The sequence below is a fragment of the Poromitra crassiceps genome, assembly GCF_964638095.1.
Source record: "Poromitra crassiceps genome assembly, chromosome: 16".
Taxonomy (NCBI): Eukaryota; Metazoa; Chordata; class Actinopteri; order Beryciformes; family Melamphaidae; genus Poromitra; species Poromitra crassiceps.
Genome location: NC_139645.1, coordinates 33,465,071 through 33,490,585, shown reverse-complemented (window position 1 = coordinate 33,490,585; position 25,515 = coordinate 33,465,071). Strand labels below are relative to the sequence as shown.

Below are 25,515 nucleotides of genomic sequence, written 5' to 3'. Positions count from 1 at the left end.
GGTGAAGACACCGAGGATGAGGCTTACCTTGGAGGTTGGTGAAGACCTTGAGGAGGAGTCTTACCTTGGAGAGTTTGGTGAAGATGTTGAGGTAGAGTCTTACCTTGGAGAGGTTGGTAAAGACTTTGAGGTAGTCTTACCTTGGAGAGGTTGGTGAAGACATTGAGGTAGAGTCTTACCATGGAGGTTGGTGAAGACGTTGAGGTAGGGCCTTACCCTGGAGCTGGAGGTTGGTGAAGACGTTGAGGTAGAGAGTCTTACCTTGGAGAGGTTGGTGAAGACGTTGAGGCAGGATTGCGACACAGTGATGTTCATGGTGTCTTTGGAGCAGATGGTGATGGCAGTGCGAGGTTCAGGGAGAACGATGAAGTCGTCTCCAGGAACTGGACTCTTGTCCTGGACCGGGTTGTTCTTCATCTGCAGGACCAAACATATCAGACACTGGGTCAGATCCACACTCAGTTTGGACACAAAGAATGCAGAATAATTCACCCAGATCAAGAGTGAAGACATGGAATGCCTTAATATAGACCTTTATACAGTATAAAGCAGTGTGTTTGTGTCAGTGTGTGTTGTGTCAGCAGTAGGGATGCAACGGTATGAGTTTTTGACGGTATGATAACCTTGGACAAAAATACCACGGTTTCACGGTATCGCGGTATTGCGGACCTTTATGTGTAAAAAATGCCAATGAACAAAATTTATTTTATTTTTAACAGTTTGCTGAATTGTGGACTGAGAAAAAATGTTAATGTAACCTCCAACTGTAATGACAGTTAACTGGCAAGTATGTGTTAATATAGTTTGTTATTATACTATGTTAATATAGTACTGTTCTTACTTATAAATGTAAATGATTTAATCTAATTAATTTGATGTGAAACTAAAACATCATAATAATATCAAATACACGCTTCTCTTTTGTAATGGGTGAACACTGGACACAATTATTGTTTCCTCACACACACACACACACAGCCTCTGTCCCTGTTTCTGTCTCTCTCTCTCTCTCTCTCACTCACACACACAAAGTTTGTGCATAATTTTCCACTGACAGGTTGGAGGAGTCTTTCGTCATTATCTAATGTTACTTCTCTTCAGTGCAATACGTTTTGATAACGACCTGCTGTATAGCGACGTTCGCTCAGTCAACTAACGTTAACGTTAGTTAGTGGAGAAAGATAGCTGGTGTTAACTAGCTAATTAGCCATGTTAGCTGCCTCAGTAGGTAACGTTAGCATAGAGAGAGCATTTATCAGACGTTTGTTAGCTACTCCTCAAACCTGCGGGTGGAAATAGTTTATGTCCAATGCGATGTATGTTGAAGCAAGACAACGTTTTAATGTAGCTTGAATTTGACAAATAACGACGGGTCGTGCTCACGCAGATCACCCCGGCCATCCTAGGCTCAACGCGAGACTCATCAGTCATTCTGATGAGTCTCGCGTTAAGGCTATGGCCATCTGTGATTTTACAATAGCCGAAATATTCCCATACAGCCGACGTCGTCTTTTTAGATGGGGGGAAAGTTCAGGGGGGTCCTTCCTTGCGTTCTCCTGCTTTATCACACACACGGTTGTAAACACAGTCAAGGACAGCTCCTCACTACTGTGCGTCTAGGTAGGCATGCAGCAAGGGGGAGGGGCCGCGTAAGCTGCACTCTGCAAGCAACAGGCACGTTGTTTTGGGGAAACAGCTGATACCGTGGAGAAGGTATGACGGCAAATCTTAGTGGTTTTGATACCGTGACTTTTTCAAACCGGGGTATACCTTCAAACCGGAAACCGCTGCATCCCTAGTCAGCAGTCTCTAACACTGCTGTCTGTCTCCACAGTGTTAGCGCTGTTAGCTTAAACAGACACAGTGTTAGTGCTGCTAGCGGAAACAGAAGCTAACTGCTAACAGTCTCACCTCCAGCATGAGGTTCCACCTGCGTTTCCCGCCATCCACTCTCTCTATCAGCGGCTCCCAGACTGCATGGCTCTCATTAAAGTAGTTTACCTGCAGACACACAGGACATATTATTATATCATTATTTATACATTCAACTTCTGGATTGCTGACAAGACTGTTAGGATCAAGATCAGGGGCGGACTGGGATCATAATTCAGGCCGGGCATTAGTTACCAAGCAGGCCAGGCCGACATGGGCCGATGTGCGCTTGAAAAACTTGGGCTGTTTGAAGCCCAATTTGGCCGGTTTGAAGCCCAATTTGGGTCATTTGAAGCAAGATTTAGTGAATATAACGCTAATGCGATGATACATGTTACCTATTTGTTCACAAATAGAAACATCAACATTGCCTAGATAACTGCAAGTATAATATGAAGAAGTAAAACCAAAAACATGCCTCTGTACAAACGCTTCACAGCAAACTTAATTTCAGGAAGAGTGATCAGATCGGGCATACTGCGTTATTCTCCACAGGCTTAAGAACTACACGTCATAATAACAATAATAATAAACATTGACATATTCTCAGTTTCATTAAACATCTTCCTGTTTAAGCAAGCCCCTAACATTAAAGACATGCTAGTGTGTTCTGCTCAAGCCCCAACCTTTGTTTCTGAAAAATTAGGCCAACAATGGTTTTAGTCTCTATACCCTATAGCCAAGTGTTGAGCAATGCAAAACTCAAGGCTCAAACACAAGAGTCCAGAAATGAATGAGTGACATCACGGTGGCTCTTTTTTTGCAGGCCAGGCCAGGCCAGGCCACCGGGCATCGGCCCGACGTGCCCGAACATGCAGTCCGCGCCTGATCAAGATGAGAACAACATTGTTTATTACAAGGCTTTGTTGAATATCAATCAACAAACTACCGGTACTTTTTTTTCACTTTTGTGTCTTTATCATGCAATCAAACAGAATAGGTTTGAGAGCAACACTGCAATTCTTTTTTTTTTTTCCAAGTAAAAGAAGTGATTAAAATATATTAATGTGATGTATTAAATAATGCAAATCCATCTCATGTTACATGATGACGCATCATGAGTGAGCTAACAATGATTCTCTGCACGGGTATTTCCCTGAGTCAGTAAAATGTGAGTGATCCCCACAGTCACCTCCAGCATCATGTCTGCGTTTAGGTGCAGCAGGGAGGACCAGTTCCTGGCCGAGCCGCTGAAGGAAGACTCAGCCAGCAGCAACGGGACGGTCCTGTGGCCCAGCCCCGAGTCCAGAGTCACCTGGACCACCTGTCAAAGACAACACACACGTTACACAGAGCATACTGAACTACACAGGCCCGAGTCTAAAGTCACCTGGACCACCTGTCAAAGACAACACACATGTTACACAGAGCATACTGAACTACACAGACCTGAGTCCAGAGACACCTGGACCACCTGTCAAAGACAACACACACGTTACACAGAGCATACTGAACTACACAGACCTGAGTCCAGAGACACCTGGACCACCTGTCAAAGACAACACACATGTTACACAGAGCATACTGAACTACACAGGCCTGAGTCCAGAGACACCTGGACCACCTGTCAAAGACAACACACACGTTACACAGAGCATACTGAACTACACAGGCCTGAGTCCACAGTCACCTGGACCACCTGTCAAAGACAACACACACGTTACACAGAGCATACTGAACTACACAGGCCTGAGTCCACAGTCACCTGGACCACCTGTCAAAGACAACACACACGTTACACAGAGCATACTGAACTACACAGGCCTGAGTCTAAAGTCACCTGGACCACCTGTCAAAGACAACACACACGTTACACAGAGCATACTGAACTACACAGGCCTGAGTCTAAAGTCACCTGGACCACCTGTCAAAGACAACACACACGTTACACAGGGCATACTGAACTACACAGACCTGAGTCCAGAGTCACCTGGACCACCTGTCAAAGACAACACACACGTTACACAGAGCATACTGAACTACACAGGCCTGAGTCCACAGTCACCTGGACTCTGTGTTGTAGTACTTGTAGTCCAGGACTCAGACCCAAAGTCCAATTTTCAGGAGTCGTGATTCGACTTGGACTTGAGGCACTGATGACTCAAGCATTCATGCATTTGGACTCGGACGTTGGAGACAAGGACTCGCTGGTCGGACTTGTTAACTGATAAAGACCGTTTTTTGTCAATTAAGCATCGATGGGAGTGAGCGCTGATCGCCTCGTGTCGCGATGTCGCCACCGAGGACTCAAGAGGATATAAACGTGGCACCTTGACGTCGACGGCGAAGCTCTCTCCCTGGTTGCGTGCGTCCGGCTCGGTGAAGCTCTCCGTGGCCTCGGTGGCCTGGTCCACCCCCAGGAACCAGTAGTTACAGGCGTAGATGTTCATGACAGACCACAGGTCTGTGACGCCGGGCCGCGCCTCCTGGCTCTGCTCGCTCTGAGGCTTGGCCGTCATGGCCGCCGTTATCGTCATCACCGTGTTCAAGATGACCGGAGAGATCTGCAGCAGAGGAGTTCACAGGAGTTAACCTCAAAGGTTCTGCCACACAGCAGCTTTCTCTCATCCTGCTCTCTGGGTGAAGGTTGTTCATCTTTCCTAAGGAGTTGATGGTCTCAATCACTAGTTTCAAGTCTTCTTCAATACAGCATGATGTTCATTTAGTAAATTATGGTCCCTAGAAGATAAAACACTTTTGGGCGTGATTGACATGTCACCTGTCCAGTGATCGCGCAGCTCGCCGATCACTTGTCCAAATTCACATCACTTCTGTCTCCAAATAACCAAGATGGCGACGGTGAAAATGCTAACCTCCAGACTTCCAAACACAAGTCTAAAAACCAATAGGTGATGTCACGGTAGCTTTTTATACAGTCTATGTTTAATTTACATGTTACTACAAACTATAACAAACACCAGGAGTTTACCCATATCCAACGTTGTTTTTACTCCTGGCCTTCGTTTGTGTCGACCACGTCATTATCAGTTACCGGTATTTTAAATGACTACCGGCCACTTTTGGAGGAAATACATCTATCCATCTACCTATCTATACATACTATCTATCATACATATAAATAAGATCAATTTCAGCTGAAAGTACCTTGACGAAGACTTCCTCCACTGTCACAAAGCCGGTCAGTGGTTGGTTGGGCTGGCTTTTGGTTTCCAAAGCGACTGAGCAAGGCCTCAACACCTATTGGCAAAGAATGAGATTTCTATCAGTCAAATATACTATTGGATTTGCAAAGTAACAAAACTCTTTGACTGCATAATAAAGTAGAGCAGGAATGACGTATTGTTGTAGGTCAACCCAGAAGTTAGCATTGTGCTGGTTCCCTCATCTGGAAGCCAATGGCATTTTTCTATAGGGATTTTTGGTTAGGTGCCTGAAATAAGATCTGTGGTTAACAGACGTTTATGAAACTGAGACCTTTGTGTTCAACACGATAACCTTCACAAATTATCACCACATTTTTGAAGCGTAAATCTAATTTTCAGAAAACACTTCAAAAATTATAAAGTGGTCTTTGTTTCATAAACTGTTGTTCAGCACAGACGTTATTTCAGTCATTTAACCAAAATCCCCATAGAAAAACACCATTGACTTCCAGACAGGTTTTAGGACTCATTCCTGCGGGACTCCATAAAGACAGAGAAATAACTCCATATGTCTCACGTGGTGATGTCCTTGTGCTCTGTGTGTGTGTGTGTGTGTGTGTGAGTGCGTACGTGTGTGTGTGTCTCACGTGGTGATGACCTTGTGCTCTGTGTGTGCGTGGGTGAGTGCGTGCGTGGGTGTCTCTGTGTGTGTGTGTGTGTGTGTGTGTCTCTGTGTGTGTGTGTGTGTGTGTCTCTGTGTGTGTGCGTACGTGTGTGCTGTGTGGCGTGTGTGCAGGGGCGGACTGCATAATCGGGCACGTCGGGCAAATGCCCGGTGGCCTGGCCTGCAATTTTTTTTTTTTTTGTGTGTGCCCGCAGTCAGGCCACTCACTGAACAGCAGGCCAGGCGCCGCCTACTGGTTTACTAGTGCTTTTATTACTTTATTAAGGGTTAAAGTGGGTGCATCTCATTGTAAAGTTGGACTTGGCCCAAATTGGGCTTCAAACGGCCCAAATCGGGCTTCAAACGACCCTAATTGGGCTTCAAACGGCCCAAATCTGGCTTCAAACGGCCCAAATTGGGCTACAAACGGGCTAAAAAAACATTCGCCGCCGCCCTTCGGACGCCGGCACGCACGTCGGCCCGTATCAGCCTGGCCTGCTTGGTATCTAATGCCCGGCCTGAATTATGATCCCAGTCCGCCCCTGCGTGTGTGTGCTGGTACGTGAGTGTGTGTGTGCGTGCATGTGTGTGGCGTGTGTGTCTCACGGTGGTGATGCCCTTGTGCTCTGGGCTGTGGAGGAAGGGGCAGGCCAGGAGGCGGAGCTCCCTGAGGTTGGCCATCATGCTGTGGGCTCCGCCCTCCTCCGTCAGGCTGACGTCACACTGGAAGGAGGCCACCAGCGAGGGGGCGTCGGCCCGCAGCAGGTCGGCCACAAACACCACCTCCGGGTCGACCACGACCGCCCGCAGCCGCGTCCGCTTCCACTGCTGCTCAGGGGCTGAACATTAAAAATAAAGTGAATTGCGATGCTTCCCCCCCCAAACTGGCATTGATGTCTTACTGGCATTGGAGGCGGAGCCTCCGCAGGGCATTGGGTGTCTTACCGGCGTTGGAGGCGGAACCTCCGCGGGGCTCGGCCAGCTGTTTCAGAGGCAGCCTGTCGCTGTGGGCGGCGGTGGAGGCCGGGGGGGCGGGGCTTTGCGGCAGCGCCTGGATGAAGAAGTCGGCCACGGTCATGAGGAAGTCCACGCTGGCACACAGGTAGAGCTTCTGCAGCACGGCCACCACCTCACGCTCAGGCCCCGCCCCCGCCGCACTCTGACGGTACGTCACGTCGATCATGGCCTCGGCGCTCTCCTCCTCACGCTTCCTGATCATCCTGCACAGACAGATGGTAAATGGTAAATGGCCTGCATTTATATAGCGCTTTTATCCAAAGTGCTTTACACTCAGTAGGTACATTCACCCATTCACACACCGATGGTGGCAGGTTACCACGCAGGGTGCTGGCACACCAACGGGAGCAATGTGGGGTTCAGTGTCTTGCCCAAGGACACGTCAACATGCAGACTGGAGGAGCCGGGAATCGAACCATCGATTAGTGGACGACCCGCTGTACCTCCTGAGCTACAGCCGCCCGACAGATGGGACATCAGAGCGTGTTAATGTGGTCACTTACTAATTGTTATGAAAACCTGGCTCATAAATATTACTGTCTAGGAATTGTTATTATTTGATCATTTGATTTTCGACGTAGCTTACAATTAGCTCCACGTCATCACCTAGTACAACATTATGTTCTTACCCTATGTGATGCATTCAACTTGATTATATGCCTCACTTGATTATGTGTTTGTGAGTTTAACCAATTCAGTTGTCTAGGGCCAAGGTTTGTATCTTTTTACTGGACTCTGTGTTGTTGCAGGTTGTTTGCTGACGTACGTGGACTGCATTAGCTAACTGTGTTAGCCTGTGTGGATATTCTTCTTCGGTGGTGTATTTACTGTGTTCTCTATTCACCTTTCTTTCAATCAAGCAATCAATAATGAAACTCCTACTCCACTAATAGTAAAAATAGTAGTACAAAAAACTTGAGTATAAAATAAGTAAATCAGATATCAAATTAAATAAAAAAGTAATGGGTAACACTAAAGAGTACCTTATTTAAGAGTTAGTTGATGGTTAATAAGTATTAACTAACCTTTAATTAACAGCCTTGGTCATAAGCTTGCTCTAACCTTAACCTCAGTGAGGTCATGCCTCAAACCAACCTCAATACCTTAGTTAACATGAACAGTATAAGTAATAATTACTAGACAGTGTAGACACATTAGTTAACTCTTAATTAAGGCTTAGTTCACATGAACAGCATTAGTAAATGATTACTAGGCACATTAGTTAACTGTTAATTAAGGATTCATTATCGCTACTTAAGCAGAGGTCTCACCTGGAGCTAACGCGGGTCATGGCAGTGCGCAGGTCGTCCAGCGTGCAGCCGCTCAGCACGGTGCTGAGCTCCATGCTGCCGTCGCTCAGCAGCTTCCCAGACGCCTGCAGCTTGTGGAGGGCCAGCTCCCCCAGACGCAGGCTCTGCTGCCGCAGGCCCAGCCCAGGAGACTGCAGGGAGGGCGGGGGAGAGAGCAGGCCCAGCCCAGGAGACTGCAGGGAGGGCAGGGGAGAGAGCAGGCCCAGCCCAGGAGACTGCAGGGAGGGCAGGGGAGAGAGATGGTGAAGGATCAGACATCATGGGACAGATTCATAGACGTATAAAAACATATGGACTGAGTCAGCCATCTGTAGCAAGAATGATCCCTCTGTTCTTACCAGAGCCAGAGACTCACCTGTTTGGGGGCGTGGCTGTACAACACCAGAGCCAGAGACTCAATGTTGAAGTTGAACTTGACAGTTTCCTGAGGCTCCTCCTCCTGATCGCTGATGTCACTCTGCTTCTCCGCGCCGCCTGAGGGCAACATCACAAACTGTTTACAGCCAGATCTTCTCGCGCGCGCGCACACGTGTGTGTACCTGTGTGTACCTGTGTGTGTGTGTGTGTGTGTGTGTGTGTGTACCTGTGTGTGTGTGTGTGTGTGTACCTGTGTGTGTATATGTTGTGATGTGTAGGCTCTCTGCCTGTGTGGATGCAGCAGGGGCTGGGCTCTCAGCCTCTCCCAGGTTCTCCATCAGGATCCTCAGCAGAACCTTCAGGTCGTCCTGACTCAGCGCCGCCTGGAGGCGCAGGAAGCACAGGACAGAGGTACAGCTTTTAGCCTGCTTTCTCCCCACGACTTTCACTTTGAATCCAGAGGTTTAATCATGCTTCAGTCCATAGTTTTCCTCTTCAGGTCAAAATGTACGGAAGCCATGAGAGGCAATTGAGAACAAAAATCTAGGAATCCATTTTCCAAGTCGGATCTGACTAATGTAGTTTTCGCTCCTGTAAAAGTTTAGCCAGCATTAAGTTCAATTTTCTTTTCTTTTTTCATCTGTGAAGTAGGGGGGAAATGGCATAACTTGCTAACACAATGTATGTACTTTGGAAGAAGAAATTGATGCTTTCAGTCCTATGTAGAACATGGTCTAGTGGCGCACTCTTGTGGTCGAGAGGTATTACAGCAACATGCATTTAGAAACATGCGCCTGACAAAAAAAAGGCAAATATCCCCCCGCTTGTTTCATATATTATTTTATTTTATTATTATTTGAAGGAAGTTAGATTTTTTTTCTTTTCTTAATTGCCTGCCAGGGCTTCCATAAAAAAAACTTTGAATCCTCCACTAGAGCTACAGGCTGTCAACAGACATACCAACTGATCGAGCTAAACTAACTAAACACCGTCAGAGTCAAGCTGTCACCGGACAGGAGGGTACAGATCGTATCTTCAACGGCTGCAATGTGGACCGTGTGCAAAAACAAGAGCACAGGAGTTAGTGACAGGCTGTAATTATGCAAACACCCAGAAGGTCCCTTCAGTGAGTGTAGAAATATATACATATTAATTCCAGGGCCGTGTGTGTGTGTGTTTGTGTTTGTGCGCGCGCGCGTGTGTGTGTGTGTGTGTGTGTGTGTGTGTGCGCGTGTGTGTTGTGTGTGTGTGTGTGTGCGCGCGTGTGTCCTCCGCATATCTCCCCATTTATCACGGGCTTTAAGGTTTAGCACAAACTGTAAAAATCTAACTCACCACTGTGTTCTCTACCAGAAAGTGGGCTGGTCATCCCTGACTCTACGTAGGCTGAGTCACTGGTATCTTTTTATTTATAAGGCGATATTAAAACAACTCCCAAATTATTTGTGTACATACATAGTCCAGCAGAGCAACAACAATTACTCTTTACGCTCACAAAACCTTTTTTTATTGAATGTAAAAAGGGCTCGTACAGAGTATGGTAAAAAGGCGTTTCAGTTCTCAGCACCGATGGCATGGAATGAGCTCCAGAAGGACCTGAAATTGCAGGAGCTGGTCTCATTAAATGTTTTTAAAACGATGGTTAAAGGTAGGGAGGACGGTGAAAATTGCAACTGTTTTTTTTCCTCATAGTTGAACTTGCTTTTATGAATGACTGAATGTATGTGTACCATGTAGTTTAGTAATGTTATGAGATGTTTGTTGTGGCGTCTGCAACTTGTATAATTGTATGCTGCTTTTCTTGGCCAGGTCCCTCTTGAAAAAGAGGTTCTTAATCTCAACGAGGCTAACCTGGATAAATAAAGGTTAAATAAAAAATAAAAAAAATCTCTGCAATCATTCGTCCGATCGACTTCAAAACTTGGCGGGTGCGCTGCTGGGGACCCGATGGGGTGCAGTCCGGAAATTTGTGTAATTCGGGCACGCACATAGTCATAGGTAGTGGCTATCAGCCAAATTGTTCTCTTAAACATCGCTATCGGCGCAGAATTTTGCAATCGGTGCGTCCCTAAATTGAAATGTTATGTATTAACATTAACCATAACAACAAGTTAGATAAAGCAATATTTTAGTGGGTTTGTGGAATGTATTGTGCAAGTCTAAATGTCCCAACGTGTTGTTTAAACGCTCTGAGCAATAACATCGTCTCGGTAGCGTCCATGCTGCTTCCACATTATGACTTAACAGCTCATGAACCCACTTAAGTCAGAAGACTGACTTCCCAACTCTGGAAATGGGACCATCAGAATCCAGCATTAAACCCTGTCTGTAAAGCAGATGTCCCTCACAGGACAATAACGATGTGAAGTGAAGAAGGTTCCTCAGCCGGCTGTAGACCCGCTCGTACCTTCATGGGCTTCAGGTCTCCGTCGATCTCCACGACTGCCATCTTGTGGTACCAGGAGGCGGCCAGGTTCCTCTTGATGCTCAGCGTGAGGTTGAGTGGCTCCAGCAGCTCTGAGCTGGGCCCGCCTGACGCCACAGGGTCCATGCAGATCCTGCAGAACCACAAACCAACAAACCAGTGAGACAGTCTCATGCTGAATCCAGAAGCTAGGGCTGGGCAATAGATGGATAGTATATGGATATGGTGATATCAGACTAGATATGGTGTTCGATTTTGGAGGTGTAGCTTCGAGAGACAGTGTCTAGTTTCCTGGCTGGGCGGGGTCCTTCGGGCCAACACTGTGTTTAACACGGAAAAATACCTCCACACTGTTCTTTGGTGAAATGTCCCTTTAATGAAAAATGCAATTTTTTCCACCGTAGTTTTTATAGAACCCAGAGCTCATCCCTGCAGAGCGACAGACCTGGATAGTTTGAGCTGCGTCAGCTGGAGGTCCATGTTGTCGATGACAGCGGGCAGCGGGCAGCCATCCACGGGCAGCAGAGAGAAGCTATTCCCCAGGGTGATCAGACCCAGGTCCACCTCCAGCGCCTGGTGGGAGACGGAGGACTGGGGGATGAGGATGAGGGGGGCCTTCAGCCTGATGTCCATGGACAGACGGAAGCTCTTCTGGGCAAAGTCTCTGACGCTGGACGCTGCCTTCTCCGCCGCCTGGGCCGTCGCTGCACTCAGAGCCTCCTTCGCCGTCTGGAAGTTGTTGGTGAAGTTCTGAACGACAGGGCGCAAAAATAACAATGAGTTTATTTACAATAAACTACTACACCATATTGTGCGGTGGCCTGCAAAAACACTTATAAACTCTTCCCTATACAGTATATCACTTTTGGAATTACTGCTATAGCTCTCTCAGATCAAAGGTTATGAGTATTTTAATCTGTTATGTGTCTAAAAGTAAAACGTGGGAAAAATGGGTTTCAACATTCCACAACAATTGTCTACAGTGGCATCCCACCAAAACCATAAAAATACTTTCCCTTTTGTTTTATGAAAATACTTATTCACCGTGAGGTTCTATGGAAATGAAAGTAATCAAATCACTCAAAATCTCAAAATACCTGCATAGCGCCAGATGCCTAGTATATATATTTCCTCTAATATTAGCCGGTAGTCAATTAAAAGCTGGGTCTCCGATAATGGCCGGGTCATATAACACATAAAGACCAGCCCCAAATACAGGCAACAAACACAGGAAAAAACAACAATTGATCCAGGTAAACTCCTAGTGCCTGTTATAGAATGTACTGTAACTGTAGTTTGTAGTAACGTACAAGTGCCAAAAGATGGCAGCAGCTACATTTGAATTACCATGGGGCCCATGCTGTCTCTGGAGCATGCCGTTGACAATTACCGTAATTATCAGTAATGCATTGCAGTAACAAAACAAACCAAACCAACAAAAAAATGAACCCCAAAAGAAACCGATCAGAAAACAAGGAGGCTTGGTACTAAATATGAGAAAATACTTAGAATTAGAAATAAAGGCCTAAAAAAAAAAAAAAAAAATAGGCCTCATCTAAGCTAGTTTCTACTTCTTTTCAAACTTTTACTCCTTCATGCACCTTGGTTGAAAGTTAAATAACAACATCTTTGTATTCCCAAGTGTCACCGAGTGAATTGGAGTCCTCGTGAGAATTTCTGAGTCTTACATATACGGCATTTAAAACGGAAGGTGAAGGTTTTTGTTAAGAGAACAAAACATGACTTCTTCATATCTGTTTGATTTAATTTGCAAAGTTTCGACTGTAATGCTTCTCTGTCTCTATCCTCACATTGTTAGAGACACTGGACAGGTGTGATGTGGTGCGAGGCTCACCAGCAGAGACATGAAGAACTTGTGCAGGTAAACCAGCTGGATGCAGCCCACGTTCAGCTTCACCCGCCCGTCCGTCTTGCTCATGTCGGCATACCCGGCGCCCTCTGTGGCGCTGGGAGTCAAACTCATGGAGAAGCTGAACACCTCGTCGCCCACGATGGAGATGGCCTGCCAGACGCAAAGATGATGAACTGAGTCAAGAGGAAAGTGCTGAGTGAAGAGTATCAGACTGAGGAGGATTTTCAGAGCAGCCAAAGTGATGAATCTGTTACACCAGTGATTCCCAGAGTGTGGGCCGTGGAGGTACTGCAGGTGGGCCGTGGAGGTACTGCAGGTGGGCCGTGGAGGTACTGCAGGTGGGCCGTGGAGGTAGTGCAGGTGGTCCACGGGGGGGCATACCTGCCAACACTCATGATTTTTTTCCCTTTCTCCCTTTGACAGATAAGGTAGCATTTTTCACAGCCTACTGTTGGCAGCTATGGGTCATATAGGCCTACATACAATTTGTATATACAGATTTTTACATTTACAATTTTCAATTTTGTAATTACGTTTGGAATACCATGAAATATTCATGATGAAATATTTGCTTTAGAAAAGTAATCAGAACTAAGAAAACAAAGTTGTTTTATAGCTGTTATAAAAATATAGAGTAATACAGCAGACTTGTGTGTAGTTGTGTGAGTTGTGATAAGGGTTGGAAGATTTTCAGATTTCAAAGTGGGCCGCGGCATTCTGAAGTTTGTCAATGGCTGCGTTAAGACGTTGTCCCTGTAGCTCAGCTCAGATAGCAGCAGTGACAGTGACAGTGAAAGTCACAGTAACAGTGACAGTGGAGCGGCGGCGCCTTGCCTTCTTGTGGACGCTCTTTGGATCGACGTTGATGACGATGAAATCTCGGAGGCGGGCGGAGAGCTGAGTCTGAGGACCTTGCATCAGCAGAGAGCCGTTCATACCTGAGGAACAAACAGGGCAAAACACAGACATCAATACAAAGAGGATACTCACCTATGACTTCTGACTAACTACTAACTACTTCCAACTACTGTTTACAAATAAAACTAGTTCTTTTATGACTTTCAGCAGGAGACTTCAGTCTTCGGTGGATAAAAAGATCCCTTTAAAAGACAATATCTTCTATATTGTAAAGATATTGAATGAGGAACTTTGTGGAATAATGTTTTTTTGGACACAGCATTTTGGAGGAAAACTCTTCATACAGTACATCACCCAGCCTTTCCATATACAGATGTTAGTCCAATTTACTTGTGTAGAACTGCAGCAGCAGCAGTAAAAGTGGGGGCTTTGTCTCCCCCCCCCTCCCCCCATATTTTATTTTAATATTTTCATAATGTGAAAAACAAAAGGCTCAGACACAGAAAGAAAAACAAAACAAACAAAAACAAACATATCATCCACATTCCAACAGCTACCAGCCGCGTAGCGTAAAGTGCTTGCAAGAGATGTGCGTGGGATCCCACGCAAAGGGTCCACGAGAAGTCAGCTGGGTGAGTTACGTATCGCTTTTAACCTCGTCCAAGTAGGCCAGAAACACATCCCAGATAATTGAGTGGTTGATTTGTTATGGTGGTCAGGTGGCTCTGTACCTTGATAGTGATATAGTGATTTGTTATGGTGGTCTGGTGGCTCTGTACCTTGATAGTGATATAGTGATGTGTTATGGTCGTCAGGTGGCTCTGTACCTTGATAGTGATATAGTGATTTGTTATGGTCGTCAGGTGGCTCTGTACCTTGATAGTGATATAGTGATTTGTTATGGTCGTCTGGTGGCTCTGTACCTTGATAGTGATATAGTGATTTGTTATGGTGGTCAGGTGGCTCTGTACCTTGATAGTGATATAGTGATTTGTTATGGTGGTCTGGTGGCTCTGTACCTTGATAGTGATATAGTGATTTGTTATGGTGGTCAGGTGGCTCTGTACCTTGATAGTGATATAGTGATTTGTTATGGTGGTCTGGTGGCTCTGTACCTTGATAGTGATATAGTGATTTGTTATGGTGGTCAGGTGGCTCTGTACCTTGATAGTGATATAGTGATTTGTTATGGTGGTCAGGTGGCTCTGTACCTTGATAGTGATATAGTGATTTGTTATGGTCGTCTGGTGGCTCTGTACCTTGATAGTGATATAGTGATTTGTTATGGTCGTCTGGTGGCTCTGTACCTTGATAGTGATATAGTGATTTGTTATGGTCGTCTGGTGGCTCTGTACCTTGATAGTGATATAGTGATTTGTTATGGTCGTCAGGTGGCTCTGTACCTTGATAGTGATATAGTGATTTGTTATGGTCGTCTGGTGGCTCTGTACCTTGATAGTGATATAGTGATTTGTTATGGTCGTCAGGTGGCTCTGTACCTTGATAGTGATATAGTGATTTGTTATGGTCGTCTGGTGGCTCTGTACCTTGATAGTGATATAGTGATTTGTTATGGTGGTCTGGTGACTCTGTACCTTGATAGTGATATAGTGATTTGTTATGGTCGTCTGGTGGCTCTGTACCTTGATAGTGATATAGTGATTTGTTATGGTGGTCTGGTGACTCTGTACCTTGATAGTGATATAGTGATTTGTTATGGTCGTCAGGTGGCTCTGTACCTTGATAGTGATATAGTGATTTGTTATGGTGGTCAGGTGGCTCTGTACCTTGATAGTGATATAGTGATTTGTTATGGTGGTCTGGTGGCTCTGTACCTTGATAGTGATATAGTGATTTGTTATGGTGGTCAGGTGGCTCTGTACCTTGATAGTGATATAGTGATTTGTTATGGTGGTCTGGTGGCTCTGTACCTTGATAGTGATATAGTGATTTGTTATGGTGGTCAGGTGGCTCTGTACCTTGATAGTGATATAGTGATTTGTTATGGTCGTCAGGTGGCTCTGTACCTTGATAGTGATATAGTGATTTGTTATGGTCGTCAGGTGGCTCTGTACCTTGATAGTGATATAGTGATTTGTTATGGTGGTCAGGTGGCTCTGTACCTTGATAGTGATATAGTGATTTGTTATGGTGGTCTGGTGGCTCTGTACCTTGATAGTGATATAGTGATTTGTTATGGTGGTCAGGTGGCTCTGTACCTTGATAGTGATATAGTGATTTGTTATGGTGGTCTGGTGGCTCTGTACCTTGGATCTTGATGTCGGCCATGTTGCAGCTCTGGTCGCACACCAGGACGTTGAAGGCTCCCAGCGTCACCATCACCTTCAGGTCGATGACATCACTGTCAGAGGGCGAGGCCACAGCGGCTGGCAGGGAGACGGAGAGAGAGCGGACATGTTGGATTTTAGTTGATGAGTTTTGAGCTGTGGCTTTAGTCTGTCCCTGGGAAAAGCTTGGAAACTATTTTAGTGAACACGTGGTGCGGGTACTTTTTATAATAATGATGATGTTATTGTATTTTATGCAGGGTTGGGAGAGTTACTTTAAAAATTGAATCCAATACAATTACTAGTTACCCGTTAAAAATGAATTCCCTGCATTTGAGTCCGGGGGCATGCTCCTCAGGAGGACATTATAAAAAAAAAAACACAGCTCTGTAATCCTCATTTCAGACCTTATGTGTTGGTTACAGCAGGTGTTCAGTTAATCTATCTAGTGTCATCTGTTTCTCATTATTAATAATTAATAAACAACACAATAACATATTATGTGGTTTCTAGTCATTTATTTTTTGGGTGCACTGGTCTTTTTTTTTTTTTTTTTTTTTTTTTTTAAACACATTCACTGCCAGCCGTTTTTTGTTTTACTGTAGGTAGCTTCTGCCAAGGTTTTTTTTTGAGGATTCTGGCTCATCTTTCAACAGCCCAGGATTATTTTCTGCTAAGATTTTGTGAACACAAAATATCTCAAAAGAACTAATAGAATGTGTGCTTTCTCTGTCTAAAAGAGTTAGTTTGTAGAGTTAGTAGTTATGTAGGCATTAGCACTTGAATACAGCATGGTTTCAGCGTCTGAAAATTTAAGCTGAGAAAAATGCCTTTTTGTGAAATTCGATAGAACAGTCACTTTAAAGCAGCTACGAGCAACTTTTTGATGGTTTTTTATTGTTATTAAACAGTATAATTATAATATTGATGCATCACATATTACCTATAATAGTATCTGAGACCAAAACCGTGTGAATTGGAGTTTGCTCTCTTGGTGCTTATAGAGTCTCTGTCTGCTTCATCAATGTTACACCCGGACCGTCTACAACCGGAAGTGAAACGAAACGGTTTACGGCAGCTCCCTGCTTCCGCCGGCTCTGCCTAGCAACGCACCATAAACAAGCGAACGCCAGCTAGCTACAACCAGGGGCTAGCTACTCTCGCGAACACCTCTCGTTGTTATATTCTAACAGTTTGTTTGGAAGTTATTTTGTGGTTATGGCCGAACTGCGAGATCATGATTACGTCGCCAGTGCAAATTACGTGGCCGGTGCAAAGAAAAAAAGGAAGATTATTCCCCGTACCGACCAACAAAGAGAACGCAAGAAGACTCATGATAAAGCACGCGATAAAACACGCATCAACATAGGTCGCGCATTCAGCAGATGGAGAGACTTTCGGGATATGAAGGGTTTCAAAACAGACGGTGAAGTGGCTGTTTTCCTCCTAGACAGGTATGTGATATGTATATTTTATTTCTGAAATACTGTAGAGGACGTATTTACGTTGTATGCTACCATGCGTCGGCTAACTGGAGCTCATTGTTGTTACTGTATTTCAGCTATCGACCAATGCAATCAACACCAAGCTCTAAACGGTTACCCTCTGCTCCAGCTTCCTCTGTCCCCGTTTTGTTATCCAGCATTGGATCAGGCTCTGACCGAGATAGGTATGCTTTTTATTGTAATCTTTAGTATTGTATTGTATTATTACTGTGAGCAGTGTAGGCTATCCCTGCCTCTTTCTCTCTCTCTCTCTCTCTCTCTCTCACACACACACACACACACACACACACACACACACACACACACACACACACACACACACACACACACACACACACATATATGAATTAGGTAGTTTCATGTTTTTTGTGTGTGTATCTTCTTCCATGGAAGTATGAATGGTGGGCCACTCTTTTGTTAGCTTTTGCAAATCTTAGATTGTGAATTTTTCTCCACAATAGGGATGGAGATTTTCATATCCCTGGGGTCCAGCAAATTCCAGAAGAACAAGAGCCAGATGTAATCAACGTTTTAGAAGAAAGGTATGCTTCTGAACTGTGTCAATTAGGCTGGACGAACCGATTTGTTCAACTTCAGCCAGTCAGTTCTGAATGTGCTATTTTTTCAGCATGAGGTCCATAAACCTAGATGAGGATCCACAGGACTTTGATGAGCAACAGGCCAACGATCTGATGAACAGCACGTAAGTGCCCATGCTCATATCGGAACCGATTTTCTTGTTATATCAGCTTCCTCATATAGCATTATATTGTTGTTCAATGTTTTTCCATTTAGACTTGATTGGGAAGACGACACCTTCCCTGGGCTGTCCAGACAGGAAGGCGGAGTTGATGATGATGATGAAGAAGATGATGAAGACTATGTCCCACCAATGTACATAAGGTAAGGGACAAGTAAAAAGCTGCAGCCATGTATAGTAAGGTGTATGTTCTGAAAAAATGGTTTCCTATTGCCATTATTTGGATGCTGTGGTCCATTGTGTTCTCTAGATTCTACCAATTTTCCGTGTTGCATTGTGATCCATGTTAGGAAAGCATATTTCACTAGTGTTCAATTCAGAAATGTTGCATTTTGTGTATTAGATTCTGTGGGCAATATTGCTTTCCAAGTGAAGTAATGTCCACTTTGTGTTTCACACAGACCAGGTGGGGCACTGCCAAATCCTCCTGATCTAGCCGCACTACCCATTGCTGGTGTGGATGAGACTGTGCATGGTGTACTCCAATCAGAGCAGCTAGATGAAGACACTTCAGAGTTGTCCGACCCTGCAACGGTGCTAAGCGAAGCTGACCTCATCGGAAAACGTGCATGCATCGCCTATGAAGAAAATCTGCGACAACTAGCAACATTTCTCCAGCTTCCAATCCAGAGCTGCAAGAAATGCAGCTCTTGTCCGTTTGAGATCAAAACAAAAAAAAGGGGAACTGCAATCATCATAAGATGGGTAAGATTGCCGTTTACAACAGATAAAGCTGGAACAGTCCACACCCCAAAACAAGGAATAGTTCTGAAAGCATGACATCTTCTAATTATTGATGAACAAAGCCATGCGCCTTGGCTATTATTACATGAAGGAATTATGTTGTTTTGTTTTTGCTTTATACTCGACAGTTTTGCTCCAATGGCCACATTGTCTGGAAGTGGAACTCCCAGCCTCTGCTGAAGTATGGGATGCAGTCTGGAGACTTCATGTTGTCAACGAACATTGTTCTCTCTGGCAACAACTACACCAAGATTGCACTGCTCTTCAAATTTATGGAGATGGGTATGGTGGTGGACTCGACATTCTACAAGATACAAGACGCATACTGCATCTGTGCGATCAAGGATTTCTGGAAGCAGAAGCGGGCAGCAGTCATTGCACAGCTGAAGGACAATGATCGTGTCGTCGTGCTTGGTTAGTTTAGTATCCAGTTTCATAATGCAATATTTTTTTTATTTAGTGTTGAGGTATTCTCCTCTCTACACTAACCAAATTCTTGTTAGTGTAATATGGTGTCACTTTTCTTAGTAAACATGTGATTACTAATTTTCTCAAAATCACAGGTGATGGCAGGATGGACTCACCAGGTAAATATCGGCTTTTTCAATGTTTACTCTCCAATGCAAACCTCCCTCCCTACTACATTACTGCAAGCCCCCACTAATGTTTTTTGTGATTGTTTGAAGGGCACTGTGCACAATACTGCACATACACCACTATAGAACAGGAGTCCAGAGACATCGTCCACATTGTCACCATCGACAAGAGAGAGACAAACAGAAACTCAGTGGTGATGGAGAAGGAAGGCTTCATCAGGACTATGGATGCCCTGCTGCAGGAAATCGCAGTGAAAGAAGTGGTGACAGATGCACACCCGCAGATCACATTACTACTAGGTAAGTACTGTACATGCCCAGAACAACCGCTATCTGTGATATCTACTCTTTTACATCAAGCAAACACCTTGTTTTTTTCTCTTACAGATCCAACGCGTGGGAAATACAAAGAGTGGGGGCTTCAACACTCTCTGGACATTTGGCATGCATCAAAAAACCTGCGCAAGAAATTGCATGCTGTATGTTTTGAATTCTTACTTTTCAAATGATAATCAACAAACAAATAGTGAATCTGGCTACTATAAATCTGTTACCAAAAAGACAGCATTTACAATCTGCTTTTACTGTCTCACTTAGACTGGTGCTATCAAACAAAACTCTGCAATCCTTCCGTGGATCAAACACATCGTCAACCACTTCTGGTACTGCTGTAAACACGCTGGGGCAGTGGAGAGATTAAAAGTATGAATTTGTGATACTCACCCATGGCTAATGCAATTATTATGGATTTATTAGTTAGTGTACAGTTTACTAGTTCGTTCTCATCTCGCAAATTGTTGTCTGTGTTGGAATGTAATATGTGATCTCTTCCCCTTAGATGATGTGGCAAGGTGTTCTGATGCACGTTAGGAACAAGCACCAGTGGTCTCATTGGAGCTGTGACCATGATCCACTCGATGAGGGAAGCAGAGATAAGCCATGGATGGTGCAAGGTACAATGACAGGTTACATGCTGACGTTTTGATATCTACAGTATGTCTGGGAGTCTGTGTTATACTCCCGCTAGCTCCTGTCTCATGACACCTTGTGACCTCTGACCTTATGGTGTCATCACTAATTTCTTAGTATTAGCCCCACTATGGCAGGTTCTCGCATTAGAAACCTAATCCAATCATGCCTTACAGACCTGACAGACACACTCTCTCTCTCGGAGAGATGACGACATGACTTACCTCACTGTGTGGCCAACTACGTTTTGTTTATGGTTTTTACACAGGTTCTCCTGCACACCTGGCTCTGAGTGAGGTCGTCATGGACAAACGCAGACTGAAGAACATCAAGAAGTTCATCAACCAGCGGGATTTAAAAAATTGAAGTAAACTAACTTTCATTTATATATTTTATCCTTAGCTGTTATGTGAAAGACTGATGCTATGTCTGTCTATCCACAGCACAACATCAGACCTTGAAGCGTTTCAAAACCACATACTCATGTATGCTGGAAAACGCTTCGCATTCAGACCACCACAGTATGAGGCGCGCACTCTTCTGGCGGCAATCGATTACAACCACCACAACCACCGGCCTGCTGCACGGGACTCTGAGGGCAACTTGATGTGAGTCAAATTATGAATGCTGATAATTTTTTCACCCCAACGATACAATAAACAGCTAGTGTAATTGAACAGTAACAGATCACATCTTCTCTAATGTGAAATGGGAGGGAGCGGCAGATTCCTGGCCCACCAACACAAGGCTCGCAGGTTCCACAAAGTGTTTTTCCCGGCGTGGTTGGGCATCTATAGACATGATTGGCTGTGTCTGCAGGTGGCGAAGCCGGATTGAGGCTGTGTCATGGTCGCTGCACTATCGCTTCATCTGGTCGGTCGGGGCGCCTGGTCAGGGCGGAAGGGAACCGGTGGGAATAGCGTGATCCTCCCACGTGCTACGTCCTGCCGGTGAAGCTCCGCGCTGACAGGGGTGGTGCTAGGCATGGTTCCAGTCTACGGCTCTCTCCAGATAGGCAGAGGGTGGAGCAGCGGCCGGGGAGGCAAGGGGGGGAGGATTTGGCAAAGTACAATTGGGGAGAAAATGTCGGGGAAGAAAAATAACAAAACGAATAACAGTAATAATAATAAATTGACATGGGGGGTAAATAAAATAATCACTTATCTACATAATAATGAAATTAAATATTCCATACTGTCACAGCCACAAACGATACTACAATAAGAAGACCAAAACATGGAGCGTCTACACAGTGAAGATTGCCAAAGACTACAACTACATCCGTGACCTGCAGAAAGCCGTCCTGGGGGTACGGTTGCAAGCAAAAGGGGGACTCCCAAGAAGAAGAACGCTTAGGGAGACTGATCCAAGGAGACTTGGCCTGCTTGCTGAGATTCCACCACCACCAACTGCTGAGTTGGTGAAAGCTCACTTCCAACGAGGAGAGGTATGTACACACAAACTCACATTATACTGCATAGTGGTAATCTGGTTTTGAGGTCTATATTTCCTAATAACTGTGCATCAAATTGCTGGAAATTACTAAACCAAGGGAGCTCAAGCTTTTTTAATCCAATGTCCACTTCTGATTGTTGGAACATTTCCAAGAACCACCTTCATAAATAACTAATAGGCTATCATCCTTACTGTGTATTGATGACAGAGGTTATCTGCGTCCAGGGGAGTATTGGAGGGTAAAGTGTTAGACAGTTTAGCCACCTTTTTGAAATGAGGCTGAGATTTTACCTGCCTATTTGAAAAGCCACTGTATATAAACTCATCTAGGATAGTGTACCCACCTCAGTATTTTCAAAAACACCCCTGTCTGAGGAACATTCCAACATGGCCCAGTGGTGGAGAAACACTGGAATAAAGAACACTATTTTTACATCTGTGCTTCATCACATGAATAGTACCCCACTTCTAAATTATATTTTCCCTAATAACAATAGAGTATTTGGCCATCAACGAGCCCTGAAATGTTTCCAGTATGCAGAGTACTTAGCATCAGCGCTTCTCAACATTTCTCATATCAAAGATCCAAAAACTGACACACATATAAGATCCACTGAACCCCCCATTGGATAAAATGTTCTTTGAGGGTCCCCTGTCTGACATTTTATTTTATTGTAGATGGTCTACTACATCAAGTGTAGGACACGCAGGACCAGAATTGAGTTATAGTGAAATAAAACTATTCCCCTTTTTCCTGGGGACCCCCACTTTACAAGAGTGTCTCTAGCGGATGTAATAAACTCTATTTAAAAATCAGCATCTACAGAACTCTACCAAAACCAAAATTTTATTGTACCACCTACACTGATTCTTGCTTTGTATTCGGTTATGGATTTGATATCTTCAATTTCTCTGTTCATTTCATAGCTTTTACCCAGTTTCCCCTGTTTTTCTAGATTCTGATATTGCACCATTTTGGTAAAGCAATTAGTAAATGTTTAGAGAAGGGCCAAGTGCCAGATACATCTAGTGATCAATACACTAAAGACAGAATTGGAAGTACAGGTCTCTAATATTGAATTCAAATCAAAATGAATGCAGAGCTAACCATGGTGAAACTGTCTTCTCTCACTCCTACAGCATTTGCCCCTGTGAATCTTCTTGGAGAGGAAAGCGCTGCGCTTCCAGATAATGAAGATGACGACAGATTTGCCTCTGTGAAAACCTGTAAACATTCAATAGGCAAAGATTGTGTACCATAAAATATTTTTATTGTCCTTTTCCTATATATAAAAAAAAAAAAAGAATAAAACTTTTTCAACAGTTTTCAACACTGGATTTTCATTGAGAACAAAATGTAAAGCCTTTGTCTCTGTAAACAAAACACCATCATAAAATTAGAACACCTAAAAAAAAATACAGCGAACATTAGGATAGATAGATCAGTCTTCAAGTTATTGGATGTTGGATTAGGAATGTGCAAATAGGCATTGGCTCGACCTGGTTTATTTTGTCCATTTACATAAGGCGCCGTGGGATGAATCCTTTGTAGTGACCCTGTGCATCTGGGAAGGTGTCCCTGATCCTCCAAACAAGACAGCTGGGGATTACAACTCTCACGCCTTCACCTAGACGACCGTACTGCCACAACACATATTGTCTGTAGGCTGCGTGCCTGTACTGGCGGTTCTCCACGCCTGCCTCTTGGTCGTCATCGATGGCAAAGAAGTCGTTCCACGCAGCACGGGCCAGGCGCAGAACTCCCTCTTCCAATATATAGTAGTCTATATATGCTGACCTGCTGATGCAGTTCTCTGGCCTCTGTCTGCAACATAGCCTCTCCAAGTTGGTCGGCATTTGCTTGCAGTTAGTGCAAATGCACCAATCCAGCTGTCTTGGGATTGGGGGCCCGGGGTTTGGGTCTGGGTCAGGCTCAAAGAAGTCCAGGACATCAAACATAACTCCTGGGAGCCTCAAGATGACCTTCTCCAGCACCTGGTCTTTCTGGTCTGAAGTGAGGTTTGCAACCTTGGCCTGCCAAAAAACAAACAAGTTGTGAGTTATCACCGACAAATAGTCTTGTTTGCAAAATGCTTTTTATTTATAGTTGTGGAAGAATATTGGAATAATGAAGTTCACAAACCTTCATTTCTGCATTTTTGGCCTCCAGGAGTTGTTGCATCCGTTCCTGGTGTTGCAGACTAATGTCCTCATCTCTCCTCTGTCTGCCTCGGCCTCTCCCCCTGCGACCACCCCTCCTCCTTCCCCTCCCCCCTCCTCTGTTCACTGCTGGAGGTGCTGATGAAGCACCCTGGTCAGAACTGCTTCCACCCCCCTGGCCCGCCGCACCCCTTCCTCTGCCTGCCCTACCAAGTCCAGCACGACCCCTCCGCCTTCCCCTCCCCCTCCCCCCTCTGTTGACTGTTGTAGCTGCTGCTGAAGCACCCTGTTCAACAATCCTTCCAGCCCCCCGGCCTGCCATACCCCCTCCTCGACCTGTCCTACCAAGTCCAGCACGACCCCTCCCCCCTCCTCTGTCAACTGTTTGTGTCCCACGTTCAGAACTAGTTTCAGACCCCTGACCCCTCTCTTCCCTGCCATCTCCAGCACCTATCCGCCGCCTAGCCCTCAACCTTAGTCTGTCCCCTGCCACTGGAGCCCCGGGTCCCGAGCTGCTTCCACTGGGGCCTGTTATGTCCTCAGCTTCAAAGTCTGGGTCCTCAGTGTACTCTGTATCAATGTCTGTGTCCAGAGTGTTTATGCTGAGGTCCTGCATGGAGAGCTCCTGTGAAATAATGGCAGACAATTGTTAGCTAATATAGCTTCTTTAGAAAAGGAACATGGGTCTATCAGGACTACATTATGCTAGTTATGCCTTACATACATCTTACATTGGAAGAAGTGCTATACCATCTCAGTTACCAACAAAAAGCATTTACTACAATACCTATTTATTCATTAGTTCTTTTTTATAGGTTAGAGTAAATATAGACATAAAATATATATATTTTGCACCCACAATTTGTATGGTTTGGACTCCTATATATTGAATGATTGTATCTGCAATTTTTGATTGCTTCTTATGTGTGTATGCTTTTGTTATAAATGAAGCCTACTGTATATTCCACTGTATGCCTGGTAGTTAGCACCACAGCATGATGTATGCAAAAGGCTAACGTGATGTAACGTTACCTGGGAGTTATACAGTTAGGTCACGGTGTAGGCTACATTTACTGTAATACAGATTTGGTTGATAACGCTACTTTTTCGTTTGCCATTTCAACCGTGCCAAAATACGTTACATGTTGCTGTTGGTAATCAATGAGTCTAGTGGTATATAACGTAATGTTACACGGTTGGGGAAGCCATTTACCCGCAGATATATTTAGCCTACAGTTGATCTGAAATTGGAAGAAACTCTCAGCCTCTTCACAAAGAGCTTGGTAAACCTAGTTTACCCTCTTGTATCAACGTTTTTGAAAATACAATGGTGATGATAACGTTAGCTTTCTCGACAATATTACTATTACCGAGTGCCCTAAAGAGTTTCACTTGGTGCTAACGTTTGGCTATTACAGTAACTATGAACGCGACTGTAACAAAGTTTACTAGTTTTTCCAAATACTTTTCAACATCCTCGTCTGACATAATCTATTAC

General features: G+C 44.6%; 2 protein-coding genes across 2 annotated transcripts in view; both read right to left on the bottom strand.

Annotated features, from left to right (window-relative positions):
- LOC310791600 (protein NLRC3-like) overlaps positions 1-25,515 on the bottom strand; it is a gene marked incomplete at both ends in the record, with an annotated part of 370,782 nt that overhangs the window by 277,853 nt on the left and 67,414 nt on the right. The gene's annotated exons all lie outside the window — the stretch shown is intronic.
- LOC310791139 (intermembrane lipid transfer protein VPS13C-like) overlaps positions 1-25,515 on the bottom strand; it is a gene marked incomplete at its 5' end in the record, with an annotated part of 102,476 nt that overhangs the window by 51,772 nt on the left and 25,189 nt on the right. Inside the window, 15 exons of the mRNA XM_083652836.1 lie at positions 262-417; positions 1,912-2,001; positions 3,065-3,196; positions 4,203-4,436; positions 5,038-5,130; positions 6,307-6,539; positions 6,646-6,920; positions 7,989-8,158; positions 8,383-8,501; positions 8,635-8,767; positions 10,792-10,942; positions 11,255-11,559; positions 12,665-12,832; positions 13,517-13,620; positions 15,808-15,927. Coding sequence (XP_083508962.1) covers positions 262-417; positions 1,912-2,001; positions 3,065-3,196; positions 4,203-4,436; positions 5,038-5,130; positions 6,307-6,539; positions 6,646-6,920; positions 7,989-8,158; positions 8,383-8,501; positions 8,635-8,767; positions 10,792-10,942; positions 11,255-11,559; positions 12,665-12,832; positions 13,517-13,620; positions 15,808-15,927 — 2,483 coding nt within the window. The remainder of the gene's footprint in view (positions 1-261; positions 418-1,911; positions 2,002-3,064; positions 3,197-4,202; positions 4,437-5,037; positions 5,131-6,306; positions 6,540-6,645; positions 6,921-7,988; positions 8,159-8,382; positions 8,502-8,634; positions 8,768-10,791; positions 10,943-11,254; positions 11,560-12,664; positions 12,833-13,516; positions 13,621-15,807; positions 15,928-25,515) is intronic.